Source organism: Pollachius pollachius, assembly GCF_949987615.1.
Source record: "Pollachius pollachius genome assembly, chromosome: 2".
Classification (NCBI taxonomy): domain Eukaryota; kingdom Metazoa; phylum Chordata; class Actinopteri; order Gadiformes; family Gadidae; genus Pollachius; species Pollachius pollachius.
Genome location: NC_136935.1, coordinates 19,013,895 through 19,031,669, shown reverse-complemented (window position 1 = coordinate 19,031,669; position 17,775 = coordinate 19,013,895). Strand labels below are relative to the sequence as shown.

The 17,775-nt window shown below is 41.6% G+C and overlaps 1 protein-coding gene across 1 annotated transcript in view; it reads left to right on the top strand.

Annotated features, from left to right (window-relative positions):
- Positions 1 to 13,209, top strand: part of gfra1a (gdnf family receptor alpha 1a) — an 81,660-nt gene extending 68,451 nt beyond the window's left edge. The window contains exons 9-11 of the mRNA XM_079759094.1: positions 5,316 to 5,500; positions 12,215 to 12,262; positions 12,881 to 13,209. Of these exons, the coding sequence (XP_079615220.1) occupies positions 5,316 to 5,500; positions 12,215 to 12,262; positions 12,881 to 13,015 (368 nt within the window). The 3' untranslated portion in view covers positions 13,016 to 13,209. The remainder of the gene's footprint in view (positions 1 to 5,315; positions 5,501 to 12,214; positions 12,263 to 12,880) is intronic.
- Positions 13,210 to 17,775: the final 4,566 nt, after the last annotated feature.

The following is a 17,775-nucleotide window of genomic DNA, read 5'->3' as shown; positions in this document are numbered from 1 at the left end:
CCCCCTCTTTTAATATAAAGAAAAAATAAAGTAGATCGAGAGACCTATTGTGAGATATAGAGTGAGAGAGTCTCACCCTATATCTCCTCTAAAAATAAAGTAGAGGATCTACTTTATTTTTACTGTAAAATATGTTTGATTCATATTTTCCATTGAACTGCTTTCCCTGTTAGCTCTCTATCTTTCTTTCCTTTCTTCATTCTTTCTCCTTTAGCTTTCTTAACCTCCTCCATTCAAGCATTCTTCCTCTCCTCTTATTAAGCTTGCTCAGCAGTACATGACAGCTCTGAAGATGCCTGTCCCTGTGTCTCTGCCTCTCTCTCTCTCTCTCTCTCTCTCTCTCTCTCTCTCTCTCTCTCTCTCTCTCTCTCTCTCTCTCTCTCTCTCTCTCTTCCTCCTGGCATACAGGGTCATAGAGGTTTTTTCCCTACAGAATCAGGGAAAAAATAGAGAAAGAGAATGACACATAATGATATATATATAGGAAGAGAGAGAAAGAGAGAGAGAGGGAAACAGAGAGATAGATTAAGAGAAGGGAAAGCAGGGATAGACAAGAACATTGAGAGAGCGAAAGCCGGATCAAGTATAAATCAGATCCCTATATACTCTAAGATATAATTGATCACTTATATATGAAGTGTATGAAATATGCATAGAATAAATATCTTTCTATATATATAAATCATCTTTGCCACCTGCCGAGGCTTAAAAATAGTTTATCTTAGCTGTTTAGCCATTTTTGACAAAGTTGTAGCTGTCAGAAATTATATCTTTTTTAAATGGCAGGCAGCGATAAGGGGATATTATGTTTTTTCAAACACAACCTGCTGTTCAAGCCCACTGAAGGTTGAAAGAACGATGCTTTTGTCCTTTAAAAATGTATGCCGTGTGCACATGTCTGTGTGTGTGTGTGTGTACCCAAAGGAATTAATGCAGTCATAAGGAGGTTACAGAAAACATGACAGTATGTGTGTGTTTGTGTGTGTCACTGTGTGCAAGTGTGTGTATGCTTGTGTGCTTGTGTGTTACAGTGTGAGCATAAACGTGTGTGTGTTTTTGTGTGTGTGTGTGTGTGTTTGTGTGTGTGTGTGTGTTTTAGTGTGTGTGTGTATGTATGTGTGTGTGTGTGTGTGTGTGTGTGTAAATGCGTTCCTGCGTGCGTTTAAGACTCTAGTACAGTCAGAGAGAGGATGAGCTTAACATATACTCCAGTGTGGAGTGTTTGTTCATCTAGAGTCAATACATCTGTACCAAGGCTGAGTAAACACTGGCATGTGGACTTACAATATAGTCTGTACACTCAGATCGAAGACCCTGCCTGTCCCGCTGAATGTCTCGGTTAAAACTGCACTCAAACACAAATGTTATACTATGGACATATTCTCCTTAAACTCCTTCAAGAAAATGTTTCCTTTACCAAGTGTGACAAATTTTGCTTCACAGCCCTGAAGTCCCAGACACCAATCCCCAATCTTACTTTAACCAGTGGGATTATTTTTATAGTTGTTGTCATTCGACATTCTGAATTCTTTACAGTGTTGATATCCAACTTCTGTGACCGTAGCCGTCAGTGTCAGGATTTTGGCAAAACTAAGCTTTGCACAAAAAAAGTTTCATGGAAAATATAGATTGTTTAAATAGAAACTAGTTATTAATAATATATTAAAAACTACAGTTGAAACTATTTAGGTTTGTCATCCCTGTTTCAAAAATAGAAGGGCTTAGCTGCTGGCCGGGCTTCAGCTGTTGCTATGCAGGGAATGTACAAAACTATTAATTGCAGCACATGGGAATTTTTGATTCATTGTCACCAGTTGTCCTGTTACCAATCATTGATGAACAGCTAAATTGAACGCAGATTAACTGTTTTTCCAACCGCCAGGAAGAAAGACCATAGTTTATGCACTAGGGTGGTCAGGGTTTGTACACATAATTGATGTTCCTATTACAAATGGTAGGGAAGGTGGTCATCAAGGTAAATTAATGTGATTGCTTGGAATGTAACCAACTATTTCTAGTAGCTGGTCCCATTAATTTAACTTGAGGATTTATTATTGAAGACCAACTCTTGTGTTCAAATGACCCATTTGTAATAGGAACATAAATTAAATGTATTGTTGGTAATCAAGGTGAATTAATGTGAGGTCGGATGCATAGGGACTGTTACGCTCTGGATATCTTTTACTGTAGATGAAAATTCATATAGATTAATTTGAAGAGACTACAACTTTGCAAATTGAAAATATTCCCAGATGAAAGGAATGTCACAAGCTTCAACTTCAAATAAAGAGTTGCTTCAGGGACATTAACTAACATAAACTAACATAAAGATATATATACCAACAGAAGTGTATGAAGACCAGCTTTTGTTACTGTATCCATGAAAACTAATTGACAGAATAATAATTAACCAGGAATACCATTTTTCTGGAGATTGACGGTACAGCTGGAGGGGAAAAACAATACAATATAAAAATAAATACATTCAATCACAGGAACATTAACACACGATAAGAGCAAAAATATCATGGGAGATAATTAACAATTATTAATTAATAATTAATTAGAATGGATCTCAACGTGTGTGGTCATGTGTGAGGAAGAGAGAGATGTGTAGAGGAAGATATTTTCTGTGTTCATGAGAGTGTAAATCCCTCCGGCCTGCGAGAGTTGCTCCATATCCTACTTAGACCTTTAATGCACTGTGTGATCGTTACTCTGTAAAACAATATGTCTGTGTGTGTCTGTGTGGTTGTGTGTGTGTGTGTGTGTATGTGTGTGTGTGTGTGTGTGTGTGTGTGTGTGTGTGTGTGTGTGTGTGTGTGTGTGTGTGTGTGTGTGTGCGCATGTGTCTATGTGTGTGAGAGGGAGCGTGTGTGTGTGTCTGCGCTGGATGTTTTGGGATGCCTGGCCTTGGTCCGTAAATTGAAGAGTAAGTGAAACCAGTGGCCGAGCCCACACTGTTCTGCGTTCACCTCTTCAGGTACACCTCTCGAGACTCTACCAGGTCCAACGCGCTTACACAGGGCTCATCTGTATCCCCAGCCGTCAGCAGGCCTACGTTAAAAACAGCCTCATCAAGCACCTAACTGCTTGCCACTGGAGTCAGACTTCAGAGTATTGCGTTGGTATAATAGTATCCAAGACACCCAAAGAAGCTAAGAGCGCAACAGGAGGGTTTTGGTGGTGAAGAGGGGAAGGGAAGCAGTATCCACCTCTTTCTGTGAACCTGTATGAATACTGAACAGGGGTTAAATATTCTGTCATGAGTCAAGTGCCAGGTTCATGCTGGGAATGGATTCACCGACCCCTGGGACAGCCAAATGCCAAAAGTCACCTGTTTGTCTGAATAACACTCTCAGTAGAGCGAATACCCTCTGATGTGCGCGAATGGGTGTGTGTTTGTGTGTCTGTGTGTGTGTGTGTGTGTGTGTGTGTGTGTGTGTGTGTGTGTGTGTGTGTGTGTATGTGTGTGTGTGTTTACCCATCTGAAAGGTAAATATAGTATCCCTAATGGACTAATGCGACACTCACACACTCGCGCTTCCTCATTTTGGCTTCATAATTATCCGCCGACAAACAAGGAGATTCAGCTCAGTTGAAACAGGTCCTTTCTCTGCCTTTCCCACAATCGCTAGGTTAGTTATGTGATGTTTGAACAAATCAAAGGTTGATTGCCTTTCACACAAACACAAAGTGTTCAGCACTCAGACACGCTGGTGATGCCATACACTGGATGAAACAAGCAGGAAAACACAAATCGCTCCAGATCAGAGCATCAGGTGTTAGACTCTGTCAGCTGTCTCATTTTTCAACAGTTTATTTGAAGTGGTCTCTTTTCCAAACGTGACTTTATTAACATTGATTCCCTAATTCCTTTCTTTGTACATTGAAAACAATTAATGTCAAAGCAGGCCTCAACATTAACGGTTGCCAGCTTGCCCGGGGCAGGTGAACTCTGTGATTGGGCAACTTTAATGTGACATGAGGTTTCACGTTCGGGAAAGTGATTTTTTATTTTGGAAATACACTAAATATGCCTACAAAATAAAAACATCCGGCTATATCACGGGAACGGATATAGGATGTTGAGGACGGGTGTAGTATGTTGATGACAGTTTAGGACACTGTATCGACAAAAATTACAACGACATGTTGCTATCAATATCTGTGGGAGAACAACACTTAAATCTACGTTCCGGCTGCTATCTGTTTTAGGGACCGTCGACAACTTACACCCAACAGATTTCACCTCAGAATTGTTTTAGGAAAGAAATCACCACAAATCACTAAAAATACATTTTGTCATTCTGATTGCTGTAGTAATCGCCAATGGTTGACTTTTACTTACTACAGGTGATTATTTGCTCATAATTTCGCATTATATGGAATTGGGGTGCAATTAATAGTTTACCCCAAATATTCACCAAAAATCAATAAAAATAAATATCATTCTGATTGCTGTAGTAGGCCCTATATAAATGTATTAATTAATACATTTTGAGGCCCATGTTTCTTCTGTTGGGCTGGCTGGTTTGACAGCTTTGCAGCCATAATTGTTATGTTTTGTATTTGAATACATTATAGTTCAAGAAATTTGTGTTGACTTGTTGGTTTTATACATTTTCTTAATAGGCCTACAATTTACATTTTGGGCAAGTAAGTTTTGCTATTGGGCAAGTAAAACATAACATAACAAATACTTGTTGGTTTTATACATTTTTTTCGATTGCTGTAGTAGTCGCCAATGGTTGACTTTTACTTACTACAGGTGATTATTTGCTCATAATTTTGCATTATATGGAATTGGGATGCAATTAATAGTTTGCCCCAAATATTCACCAAAAATCAATAAAAATAAATGTCATTCTGATTGCTGTAGTAGGCCCTATATAAATGTATTAATTAATAAATTTTGAGGCCCATGTTTCTTCTGTTGGGCTAGCTGGTTTGACAGCTTTGCGGCCATAATTGTTATGTTTTGTATTTGAATACATTATTATAATTCAAGAATTTTTTGTTGACTTGTTGGTTTTATACATTTTCTTAATAGGCCTACAATTTACATTTTGACCAAGTATGTTTTGCTATTGGGCAAGTAAAACATAACATTAAGCTTAATGTCAAGGCCTGCAAAGAACGCTGTGTGTTTATGTGTCAGTGAAATAGGTGAGTTTCACTGACACACTAATTAATATGAGAGTATGTCTTCGAATCAAGTGGCGAGAGATCAGGCTCAGATCTGATGGGTTTGTACTGAGCCATCAGACTGCTCATATGTGTGGAAGTGTTAACAAACAAATCTCCCTCCACAGGCAACGCCATCCAGGCCTTCGGTAACGGCACAGACGTGGGGGTTTGGCAGCCCATGCCCCCGTCGCAGACCACACCCCCCATCACCACGCCGCAGCAGAAGAACCGTGAGCGCGGCAGCACAAACGCCATCGACAACAGCCTCAACGTGGACAACAGCATCTACCAATTCTGTGGCAGCCTGCAGGTGAGAGAGAGAGAGAGAGAGGTTAATGAAGCACTGATCATAACGAGTGGTAGAGTTACTAATGACTGAGGACAGAAAGGGTCTATATATTCACACACACACACACACACACACACACACACACACACACACACACACGCACACACGCACACACACACACACACACACACACAGTCCTGCAGCATAGAAGCCAAGACCAGCATGCTCAAGAACAGGTTTTATTTGTGGATACATTAGCATGCTTTATCCCTCACTAGCATGATGCAATCCACTTTTTGTGGAACAACATGAAAATGTCGTTCAATGTCTGGCCTTCACATTGATGTGAAACCATCACTATCAACTATTATGTGGGAGGGGTGGACAAAACATGCTGCCAATGCACTACGTTGCATTCCACAAATCAAACAGAATCGGTAATTGGAAGCTGGCATTTTGTATTGTTAACGTTCACAGAGAGGAGGGGGCACGCCTTGTCCTACCAGACTCTCGTACTTGATTTTATTGGACCCACTCAATTGACTAACGTTAACTCACTTGAAGGCACTTGTCTGTTGAAGTTTAAAACTATTGGATCTGCCCAGTGCCACTCTGGATCTGCCATAACCAATCGCTAACGTTTGGCCGGGATTCACGTTGCGGGCAGGCTGTAAAAAAAACCAAACACTGTGCGTGATGTCCGTCAACGTGAGCTGACTTTAACGTCATTGTTCTCAGCCACTCCCTCCGGTCGCTGATTGGACGCACAAAATGTGGACGGCGAAAACCCAGGAATATACCGCAGACGTAGTACTGAAGGGAAATTAAATTGAGCGGCAGTACTTAGGCGGGTGGAGCCAGGCTAGCACGTTGATCACCATGTTCCTTTTAACGTTTTGTGTAGTAATTACACTTGGAGGCACAATTAGAACACTAAACTCGATCCTTGTTGATGCTTCTACGTCACAATATATATCTATATATATCCACAGTAGTTGCCATGGGGTTTTATACGAGAGTATGTCTTCAAATCAATGTAGCATCCACCATAAGTATCAGATTTCACTTTCATGCCCACATGTCAAACACTCAGGGCTCCCTCTCAGAATGACTGCATATTATCTTTCTGCAATGTTACTATGACGGGAAATCAGTCGAACAGTACGAGGACCAGTCCGTTTCTGCATGGCCAGTAAATCCATAATGCACTCTGGCTCTGCGAGCTTGGGGCCCGGCAATGATCTCCGTGCAGCTGCCGAGGCACGGCCTCGCTCGCCGAGGCAACGGCCTCGCTCGCTGAGGCAACGGCCTGCTGCTCTCTGATTGGGTCTGTTGGCAGCGGGGGGGGCCGGGGTACGGCCCACGCATTGAGGTTCCACACGCGGCCCCGGGTCGGTCAGGCAGCGACTCATAGGATATCTCTTTTTCTTTTCTTTGAGCAAAAAATTGCTAGCATCAGCAATGGCTGAGTAGTGGCTACAATTCTGGTAAAGCTTTATTTTTTTGATTTGGGACCAAAAGTATGGAGTACAGGATCAGAATTCAGCAGCAAACTGCCTTTCAGCGATCTAGAGGGGTGCTCCCCAACACGTGGCTTTAGGTCAACAACCACATGCAGCGGCCGAGCAAAGAGCCATCGGGCCCTTTATACACAATCAGCACTGCATAAGGCCCTGGTCATAAAGAGAAGGTAAGCAGCGCTGTCCCCTTGGATTTATTAAACACAAATGACCAGGGAGCATGAACGCGTACATTAAACTGGACAACATGATTTTATACCTGTTTGCTGAACAATATTTATAATATGTTTATTTTCAATGATTTATAGGCTTTATCTTTGGAAAGGAGCTCATGAATTTACAAATTGCTAACACTATATTGTGTTTACTAGTTCATTGAATCCAGCCCTAATTGTTGCATATTCATTTTGGCTCCATGTTTTTAACAGTATAGGAATGCATTGTTTATTACTGCAATAGTGGTACGTCATTATTTTGGGGTGGTGCCTTAATGACTAGAAACACATGTGTGCGAGGCGAGACCAGAGGCGAGACCAGTGGAGCACCACTGTTGAGATCATATGAACAAATAGGCAGATCGGTCGGTATCTTCGGGGACAGATATTGTGACGCAGCATGGCACTGATCTTATTCGACTGTATTACCTGTCATTTCATCTGCATTATGACACACACCATCGCCTACACACACACACACACACACACACACATAGGCACACGCACACACGCACACACACAGATACCTCCGGTGCAACCACTCTCAATTACCCGAATTCCACGGCGTGGCCACATTTATCAGTGCTACGTTCCCTCATCTGAGCACTTGGCAGAGAGCAGAAGAGAATGAAGGGGGGAGGAGGACAGAGAGAGAGAGGTGTGCTGTCTAAGTGCCAGAGGGCGGGGAGGGAGAGGAGTGTCATGGCGGGAGACATTATTTGAGGAGCCGGAGGGGGGAAGACCAGCCAGGGACGTTGTTCTTTTCATTCCTTTGTGTGGACGTTAAGAAACATTTCTGATTCTCCCGGAGTGTACCGTCACATGACAGCAGCCCAAGTGCCCCTGAGCAAACGTCATGCTTCAAACTGAACTGGAGAGTTTCCTTTGGTGTCATCTGCGCTGGCTGGGGGAGAGGCGGCGGGGGGTGGGGCTGTCCACTTCTGTCGCCTCGCTCTTCCTCTACGCTCCTCGTCTTCTCCCTTGGTCTGCTGGCTGAGGGGGGATGGAAGCACCAGGTGAGGGGGTTGGGGTGAAGGGGCCAGGTAAGGGGGTGGGGCCCAGGTCTCCTCCCGCTCCTCCTCGCCCGTGGAGGGGAAGTGAGGTCCAAGCTTTTCGGGGGTCCGTTTTGTGTTTCTTTGACCAACTGGAGGCTGATATGATACAGACTGCTACCTACAAGACATAGACACACACAAGAAAATGCACACACACACACAAACACAAACACACACACACACACACAACCACACACACACACACACACACACACACATACACACACACACACACACACACACACACACACACACACACACACACACACACACACACACATACTTACCAAAAACCAAAATATAAATATTGTATTCAACAGGGCCATGGGCTGTCTTTTAGATCTCATGAATATGTTTGACTCCAAAGCAGGTTAAAAAGTGACCCGTACAAATACGGATATCGGAAACATGCTAATGTGACTTTTACCCAAGCTAGCAGTCAACAGAGAGGGTTCCAGGCAAAGCTGCCGGCCGTGAAGGATAAACACTACATAAGTACATAGAAATGCAATATACAGATTATATAGGACTGATACACTCTGTATATAATGTATAAATGTTAGATACAGAGTTTAAAGGTCATATACAGTATATATGCATAATTCGATATGCACATTTTATGATCATACACACATGATTTTCCTAGTTTAGTCGTTCCTGTTTGTCGAGGTTTATCGTGTTGAAACGCCGCATCATGAATCTAACAGTCAGGATCATCCGGCCTGCTTATCGCTACACCGACCTAAGCGTAGAAGTGCGATCCACACGCATTTATTAGCAGTTAAAGTTAATCGGGCCATAATGAAAGCCAGGGAACAGGTTTGCTCGGCTCCGTGCGGGATGCGGGGAACGCAGATGGTTTCTCACCATAACACCGGGTGCAAGGTGATTGAAATGCTTTAAGTCATTTACCTTACAACCCGTAAACGATGTCATTCTGCTCATTTGTTCCGCGGCTGGGCGACATCTGCTGTTGTGCCGAGCCAAGCCTCAGCCTTTTTCCACCTTTTTCTGTATTTTATTTATTATTTGATCAACAGTATTCAGCCCCACGCCTGGGAAGAAAAATTTGATTTATGATCATCATACCACAGACTCTTTCCTCTTTCTGCAGTGTTTTTCTTCTGAGAGTGAAAGCGTATTAACAGCATGCAGTGTACCTTTCTCCTGTATTATTATCCAGTCCTGCCCGTCCCATGCTTCCGCGGCCTCACTTTAGTGCCTGCGACTGGATACTGGAATCATATATTATTCTGTCATATCTACAGTCTATTCTAGGCATTTAATCACACACACACACACACACACACACACACACACACACACACACACACGCGCACACACACACACACACATACACTCACACAAATACGTGCACGCACATACGCACACAATAAGCGCTATGACCTTCACACAAACACACACACACAGAAGCCCACAAACAGATGTACAATGACATACAACCCAGCCAGCTACACACTTACCCATTGACGAGCAACACCCCGTTACTTCCCACCAGCGTCCTGTTGCAGTGGAAAGAATCAGAGATATCTGGTTCATTTACGTCAGCATGAAAAGCCCTCTGACATGGGAATAGAATATGACTTAGAACATGTGGCTCGTCACTGTGACTGGCCTGTCGTGATTAGAGTTCTACACAGAAGCTTCAGCGGCCCCGCTCATTGCTCCATGTTGCACAAGATGCAGACAGTGATCAAGTAAAATTGCTTGTAACACACACATGCTGAAGCTGAGGCAGAACTCAAAGTGGTTGGAAGCCGGGCTATACAGATCAACCGGTTACACATTATGTGTAACCGGTTGATATCATGTAATGCTGAATGGTAACACTGTACAATTAAGAGGGGGCATGTAAATAAAGCCATGCCGTTACAATGGTACATTTTATATAAGAATAGTTTCAACATTATTGCGATTGCAGACTAGCAGACCTCCATGGACATTGTACAACGGTGTGGTATTTATTGACTGTTAACCGTGTAGTGCAAATTATCAAGTAGTGCATGTACAGAACAGCAGTGCACGTTAAGACAGAATGTGTGGTGGGTGACACGGTGGAGAGTGGTCATGAATATATACAATATATATATAGTATATATATATATGAGTGCTGGGGTTGGGACTTGAACAGAGACCGGAACCAGCCATAAGGTTCCAATTACGTCAATATTACTCTGCATGTGGAAGGGAAAATAGCTTTATTTGTAATTACAATATTATGCTGCTGTATTTTCAGAGACCCCCACAGATATTTGAGTTTGCTGCTTTCATGGGAGCCAGACCTCTCTCTATGGGAGCTCAGCTCCCACCCCCCCCCCCCCTCCCAACTCGAACCCTGGCTATAGGTCTTTTTACACTGCCGAGCCGGTTCGGTCGCAGCTTGGCACGCCCGGCGATTTCACCTTCTAATCTCAAGTTTCCTGTGTAAATCCGAGGGGGTCAAATCCCCCGTTCGTCACGGCCCGGGCTTTCTTGTTTCATTGGGGAATGCGCATGGAGTCTAGACCTCTTTAGAATAATTTGTATTATTGCATACTGCCGAATGTTTTAATTTTTTTATGAATGAAGACACCCGCATGCAATAATGAGTTCACGTCTGAGTGTAGACTACAAATGCGATTAACTATGGTCAGGGATGTTCGTTACTGTCTAGACACGGTCCAATAAATAGTGAACTTCATCACAGCCTCACCAAAGCGCCTACAGTGCTTAATGCAAACAATCGCAACAAAAAACGCCTGCAGAAATTCTCCGACACCCGCTGGTCTCAGCATGATGCATGTCTATAGCCTATGTCTTCTGTCATTGATCAATATGAGGACATTTGAAATCTGAAATCGTGTAGCCTGAACCAGCCATAGGTGTCCACACTCCACTCCCACCTTTCGACCGCTTCACACAGTGGAGGAAAAAGACTCTTGAATGTGTGAAGTTCATATTGACTCTCTTCTCCTGGAGAGAAGGTACTTAGGTGCTTCCTGATGCAGTACGTGGGAGGTATGAATATGGTAGTAGGTCCACGCTGAATGTTTGGCTTCAGAATGAGACCGGCCATATGTCGTTTGGAAAGAGACAGTAAAGCGTGCACATCACATAACGTCAGGCAAACAGGCATGAGGAGTGTTTGTGGCACAGCCGCTTGTAAAAGACAGTGTAAAAAAGATTTGCAATTCTGGTCTTGCATATCATTATGAATATCAAATGCTGTTAAAGCTGTGTTTTTTTTTTGAATTTCATTGATTTCATGTGCCAGTAGAACTTTTTGTGACTATGTGCCGGTAGAATATGTCGGATGACATATTCAGAAAATAATAATAAGGTATCATAAATACCTTTCAAATATCTTCCCCTTTATCATTTCAGTTGTGTTTTGTAAGACCGAGGACCCAAATACTCCTTTAGAAATGTGTTTTTGTTGTCCTTTGTGTATCCAAACAAAGGTAAAGGTGTTCATTTGCAGTGTGTTTAATCTCAAACACACAGCACGGGAGTAGCATTTACCACTGCTTTACACAGCGGGTATTGATGTTCGATCTGCCAGTCCAAAATGTTCATTATTATTAAAACACCTTCATTCAGGTATTATTTTTTTTCTGAGGCAATTATACCGTTTCCATTTTCAAGTGCAAGCCCTGCTTTCAGTTTTAATGACATGGTTAAAATGTGACGGCTCTTTTGTGAATTTAGGTGGTTCTTTTGAAAATCCAAATTTGCTGGCACACAAAATGTCGACCATTTCAAATGTTGATGGTAAAAAAAACGTATTTTCACATTGCTGGGATTTTTTTTTGTAAAAAGGCTTGCGAATTTATGGAGTACAATCGTACAATAGTACAATCAATAGATATTTACATATATGTTGTAATATGTACATATCTTTTGCGTAGCCTTTTTTATTCTTTAAAATTGTCTTTGCTTTCCCAGGCTCAGAAATTGAAGTCTAACTCCAGTGCTGATGGTGTCCTCTGTGTGGTGAGTAAAGAACCAATACAAAACCCTTTATAATTTCACCACCACTTCCACCACTATCTTAACACTGTTTGAACTCACAAACAATGTTGCCTTTGAGCAACACACCTTTAGCATTGAATGAAGTGTTTTCATAACACATTTTCACACATTTTCCTAAATTCGGAATGAGCAGGAATACTTTGTGCTTGTAGAAAGCAGCATCGCTTGTTAGCAAAGAAAGGTACGTTATCGCGCCAACCCCGGTGATCCGTGGTGGCCAGCGCTAACCGACGGCGTCTTTGTCTTTGTACAAGTCTGGTCTTTGTCGTCCCTTCAAGGCTCAAGTGCGTCCGTTGCTTTTCAGGTGGCTTTTAAAGTTCACGGTAAATGCCATTGTATAATAACAAGGGCCTGTTTTACACCGCTGTGACATTTAATGGAAACCGGGATACGAGATGACCCAGCCACTGGCAGTTGTATAAGCCACTCAGAAAAGTGTGTTTTGAATAAAACTTTACACTCATGTGTATATAGGCATGTGTATATATATATATATATATATATATATATATATATATATATACCATCTTCATAAACTACTGCATCTCCTCTTTTTTGTTCTTCTGTCCTGTTTCTCAGGACCCACTGGTGGATGGTGGTCGAGAAACGTCCAATGCCATTGGAAACTCAGCTGTGCGTAGGTGGTCTCCACCCAGCCTGGGTCTGCTGCCCCCGCTGCTCTGGCTGTCTCACTGCACACGAGCCATCTTGTAGCCTCACCGTTCCTAAGCAACAAACACACATGGACTGACTGATAACATATTTGTATAAAAGAGAGAAAACAAGGCAGAATTATATCCTCTGTTTCCAGTAAAAGCTGTTCTGTTTTTATTTACCTCTGGATTCTGTCGCTCTTTCACTCACTTAATTTCTTCCCGATAGCTCCATTGTTTTTTGTTGTTTTTGTATTGCAACTGTGCGCTTAACCAATTGATCAAGTGTTTGACAATTTGATATTTGTTCTCTTTTAATTTGATCAAAAGGGATGTACTTTAAACAAGCTTTTCTGTGGCCCACTGGAGGATTATGCTACTGCCAGAATGCATTGCGGTCCATCTGGGGGTTCTCCCATATGGAGGACGCATGTGTTGTGAAATTTTGCAACAGTGAGATTTCGATCCCATCTTCCAAATCTCTCAACAAAACCTTGTCCATTTCCAGGAGGGGTCTAAAGACAAACATCACAGCCAGGGTTGAAAGGTTGCTCTTTCAGGTCCCACCCACACTCATCAGACATATCTGTATGCACGTGAGTGTGAGAGTGTGTGTGTGTGTGTGTGTGTGTGTGTGTGTGTGTGTGTGTGTGTGTGTGTGTGTGTGTGTTTGTGGCTGTTAATGTGTATGTGTGAGTGTATGCGTGTGCGTGCGTGTTTTGATCATGGTGCCAGTGGTTTTCACCGTATAATCAATCTATCAAAGCAATTTGAGTTAGATATTAAACTTCTGGGTTGTGTAGAAATCTCAAGAATAAGCACCTGGAAAAGTATTTGGAGGCATTTTTGATTGGTCGGATGGAGGAGTGTGGTTCTGCCATCGCTCTTGTTCAGTGTGGATTAAATAGCACAGCGATAAACACATGCACATTTGAATGCTGGGCTTTTGATCTTATTCTCTCCTTCTTTATCTGTCTCCTTTCTCTCTGGATCACTTTCACCCGCACGCAGACATGCACTCACACAATCACACATCCAGGCTTAACACTCGGTTTCTACACCTTTCATTACCAACTTAATTTATTCAAAGATTTAAACCCCCCTCCCCCAAAAAAAGAAAACACTGCAGTTGTTAATCCATCAGATTTAATCCTTTATAAAGATTGTACATACGTGGCACTGTCAAAACGTACTGTTGTGTGTTTGTGTGTGCGTATCTCACTCTCTCTCTCTCTCTCTCTCTCTCTCTCTCTCTCTCTCTCTCTCTCTCTCTCTCTCTCTCTCTCGCTCTCTCTCTCTCTCTCTCTTTCCCCCCCTCTGAGGAGAGTTTGAAGATACGGTTGTTTGCGTCTGTGCTGATTGGTTTCTTGTGAGAGTGATTTAAGGAGCTGGTGTTCTTATCTGAAGCGAGCGTTGCGCTCCAAGCCGCACGGCCCGCGACAGCAACGGAGCATAGCTTAAGTCTTTAGCGCTGTATTGTATATTAAGTTACTGTATTTTTTTAAATAATATTGTGCTCTCATAAACCTACACACCTGCTGGCATCTGTGTGATGATGCTGTGATGTGTTGCCACGGCAATGACACAGTGAACGTGTCGAGGCAATGCATTCATTCATTCATCCCCTCAGTGCTCAACAGAAATAGATCACCTCACTTGATCATTAATTGATGGTCAGCAATCGTGTTTAGTAGTCATTTACACAAAGCTTTAGCAAATATCCCCCAGCCCCCCATGCCTTTCTTGACTATTTTCTAGTAATAATAACCACATATTGACATGTGGCATGTTAAGGGAAATGACTTCAGCTATACACAAGCATTTATGACATGTATGGCTGCTTGGGTCCCTTCGGGATCCTGTGGCTTCTTGAAATGTACTTACTGTATACTAGAACCTAAGTGTTCATTATGAGGCATTTAACATGATATATGTGCTGTGCGTTCTCTGGCTGAAAGTGAAGAACCGGACAAACAAATGTCAAGATGATCGTTTATTTCAGAGCATTGTGAAATATTTTGACTTGATGACGAACCCATGGCGTTGGCGATACAACGTTAAATAAGACTGAATCTTGTTAGTTGTTTTTTTTATAACAAGCTATATGTATATTTCTCCTGATATGTACATGATTATAAAATACTATTGCATCTGAAAAAGAGGATATCAATGTAACTGTCCTATATTACTGCAATTAAAATACTACTTGTTTCCTAAGTATTGACTTTGTATCATAGCCCCATTCTTGATCATGGTTTACTATATTCATACTTTTTTGGGGGACAAACATCTTATTTTTCTATTTTGAACTTTTGTTTTGTCTATGATGTTTCTTATTTAATACAAGATGGACTGGAATGTGTTCTTAATTAAAGTTTTGGCTCCCACCGAAATGACATGTATTGGCATAGGACTTCATTAAAGAGGTGTGATATTAGGGACACAAACAGGTGTTACTCATTAAGTTAATTATGGGCCGAGGTTTGCCGGTGCTCTTAATCAAGGTCATGAGATACACCTGTGTACACCCCTGCTATTACAGCTCTCCGATAAGGCCTACTGCAACAAGAACTAGCCGCACACTAATCAAACCAATGGTATTCTGTTGTTCTACCAAATGCTCAAAGGGTTGGAAGGCTGTAATACTATTGGATAATTAGTGGCTGTTACCAGCATTTATTTTTCGTGCAAGCAAACATGTTTATGTGGGTGTTAGTCGATTGGATTTGGACTTTAAAGATCCTTGAAAGTTTGAAAGCAGAATACCCTTTGAGACCTTTGTCTCTTGTGAGTGGGTTTGTATTCGAAACTCTGTGTCTCTAACCAGATCACTACAGTACCGGGGTTAATGCTAACAGTTCTTCTTAGCGCTGTGCTGGCAATGAGGTATTAACGGGCCATAACTTGCAGTTTGTAAAGAAGGGAAGCCAATAGAAGATGGTAATAGTTGCATTCTTCTCCCTTCTGTCAAGGATTCAAGACATGTTTTGTTTTTTTGGACAAACGGCTATCCAGCACCATTTCCTTCTTAGCTTGTGAAAATGTAAAATCTATTGTACAAAGTTACAATTAAAACTGTTAAATCATCTCAGACCAGATGTTTTTGTCACTATTTCCTCTCATCCAATAATTAAGGCATGTTACAAGAAATGACAGGCAGAAGGAACTTATGAAATTCAGGAAATACTGAAGAATGAGCGCAAGTATGCATAAGTTTGGTTAAAAAAATGTATGCAAAGTTACAAGAGAGAGAGAGAGAGAAAGAGAGAGAGAGAGAGAGAGAGAGAGAGAGAGAGAGAGAAGGAGAGAGGGAGACAGAAAGGGATAAACATCAGAAGCAGCAAAGGATTCAAACTAGGCCCCAGGCTACTGCTGTAACTGAGCTACCTTGCCCACTGCAGAGGAACAACGTAGTCCTTATATAGACCACAACATTGACCCTGATACTACTCCATCCACAGAGACAACAGACACCTACATTATCTTTTACCTAGTGATTTGGACTACATTCTGCTATAGGAGACATATTATAACACACTAGTTTGCTGTATCAGAGATCAGGGAAGATGGCAGAGACATGAACGGACCCCTCAAGTGCTAATAGAAATGATTAATCGTGAATCATATCTTTCTGTCTTAAGCAAATGTTGATTAGTCAATGTCTACATAAGACGTTGAGACATTGGTTATAAATAGATATGAATGTGTTTTTCGTATTTTTGTTCAGAATGAACATAACACACTCAGATTTGCCGGAGATGTACTTTCTTCCTGTGAAGACTCTAAACTTAGATAATTTTTAACAACTGATTATTAAATTAAGATGTTAATTAATAAAGAGCAAAATTTTCCTTTTTCGATCTTTATGTGGAAATTAAGTTTCTTGAATATTAATGTACAAATAGGACCGGTTGATTTGAAACAATTGTCAACAGCCCCCATGGCCATGGTGTCTGGTTAGATGTCTATGTGGGAGGAGGTTCGCTCCCCTTGGACTGACATATGACATAACCTTTACAGAAAACACATGAATGACGGCCCACAGGGGTAGAAGTATTCATAGCCCCCAGGACAGAGATGCATCAGAATGTCATGTTATAATTAACACGCCGAACGGGAGGCAGACTGAGGTAGGCTGAAGTTTTTCAAAACAAAATAAAAAAATAATATTTTCTCTATTTTCTTCCAGTAGCTATAAGAGGTTGAAATACAAGTGTAATTAAAAAATTTGTGCTGAAAAAGCTAATATGTGTGCTGTGACTTGTGGCTGTTTTGGCACTGCATACGGAGAATACTGCAAAAATATATGAATATCTTCAGGCTACATGATAGATTAAAAAGGGGTCTGTAATATAGTTTAGGTGGAGGCAAAGAGATTGTGCGCATAATCTTATCTCAAATCTTTTACTTTAAACAGCCCCTCATGCTGAGAAGCAGGGAGTTTAGATTAAAGGTTGATATAAGCAGCGAGGTGGTTACATGGTGGGGGGAGGGGGCTCTGTTCTTTGAAGGAACCTCTAAGGACAACTAAAGCTGTAAAGTTTTGAAGCAGCATCATACATTGGCTCTTCTCTCTTTGGGTGTAGAAATGTGTGACATGCAACACCCCAAATTGCGCACTCGTCGCGTCGTTATCTCTTATATTCACACATAAAGAATCAAAACAAAGGATTAATATAATAAAATAACAGTGAAGACTCCAGCAGACTATAAATTACTGATAAATGGTGCTCACTGCCTCGCAATGAAACCCCCTGTGGCATCAAAACACATCACTAAGAAAGTCAAATTAGTTCTCATAAACTTATTGAATTGGATTTT